At 43.9% G+C, this 1,207-nt stretch overlaps 1 protein-coding gene across 1 annotated transcript; it reads right to left on the minus strand.

The window, feature by feature from the left end:
• Nucleotides 1-110: 110 nt before the first annotated feature.
• Nucleotides 111-918, minus strand: PAAG_02814 (hypothetical protein; the record flags this gene model as incomplete). The annotated part of the gene is made up of 2 exons (XM_002795292.1): nt 111-127; nt 201-918. 2 exons carry the CDS (start codon nt 916-918, stop codon nt 111-113), a joined length of 735 nt encoding a protein of 244 aa, XP_002795338.1.
• Nucleotides 919-1,207: the final 289 nt, after the last annotated feature.

Raw genomic sequence — 1,207 nt, forward strand, 5'->3', positions numbered from 1 at the left:
AAATATAACTTTCAGGCATGACAAATCCCAACCTGTACGTGATATTGTCAGAGGTTGCATTTTGTCCAGAAAATTTGAAAGTCCTGTCAAGTAAAAGTTTGACCCAAAAGTCACGCTGACTCGAAAGCTGTGGATGAGGTTCAAAAAATACATGTGGTTGTTCGCAACGTCCTCTTTACCAACGAAAATTTGTCGCGCACCTAGGGCTATCGCATGCAGGTGAATTTGACAAAGTGATGCAACATGATCTAAAGCAACCCAAGCCAGGAAAATATCTCGTTGGTTTGTGCCATGATGAGCTATTTTCCCCGCCATCGCAGCCTTAATTTGGCTGTTCCGCAACACCACCGCCTTTGCGTTTCCAGTGCTGCCCGATGTGAGCATGAGGATCGCCGCATCCTCTGGACCCTTTTTGTGACCCGAGTTTGCCCTTGGAGCAGAGTTGATCCCATTTGGTAGTTGACTTATGAGACATTCTACCATTACGATATTAAGCCCTTCGATATCCAAAAACTCGTGAACCAATCGATCTGATGTGAGAATAAGGGGTTCTTTAAACAACAACTTGAGATGCAAGATAAGTTTTCGTCGCTGAGCCAGGTCGTTCACAAAACCCGGTGACAAAGCGGGCAAGTAGCCAGCTATTATGGTAGACCAAAGCCATATAATATTTTGCTCATGATTATCGAAATGGAGAAACACAATAGTATCCTTAGTGACATGACGGATACCATGAATAAAGCGGGCATTTTCATGAGCTCGATGCGAAAGCTGTCGTGTTGTCACGATTATGGGTGGTATCGTAGAATCTGCATGGTGAAATTCTAAGGGTGGATTGCAGTGACGAGCCGACGACTCAAGCATTTCAGTTAGGTTTCTGCACACCATTAACTTCGTGATCATTACGGATGAGTCCATATTTATGGATGCTAATGGCGTTGGAGTTTGGGAATGGCCACCAAACACCACAATGACGAAGATAGGGGCTTCTGTTCAAGTAAGGGGTTTGTGGATAAGTACCAAAACTGATAGTGATGTAAAAGCTCTGTATATGTACGCGATAAAAAGAGCACAAATGCAGTTATATGTGCCAATCGTGAATTAGAGGAGAAAATAAAACTGAATGAAGATATTTAGGGAAACAGAATCAGGTGGAGGAACGAGGGTATAGGGAGGTGGATGGGATGCTTCCGGGAACGAGAAGACG

The sequence above is a fragment of the Paracoccidioides lutzii genome (genome assembly GCF_000150705.2).
Source record: "Paracoccidioides lutzii Pb01 unplaced genomic scaffold supercont2.6, whole genome shotgun sequence".
NCBI lineage: Eukaryota > Fungi > Ascomycota > Eurotiomycetes > Onygenales > Ajellomycetaceae > Paracoccidioides > Paracoccidioides lutzii.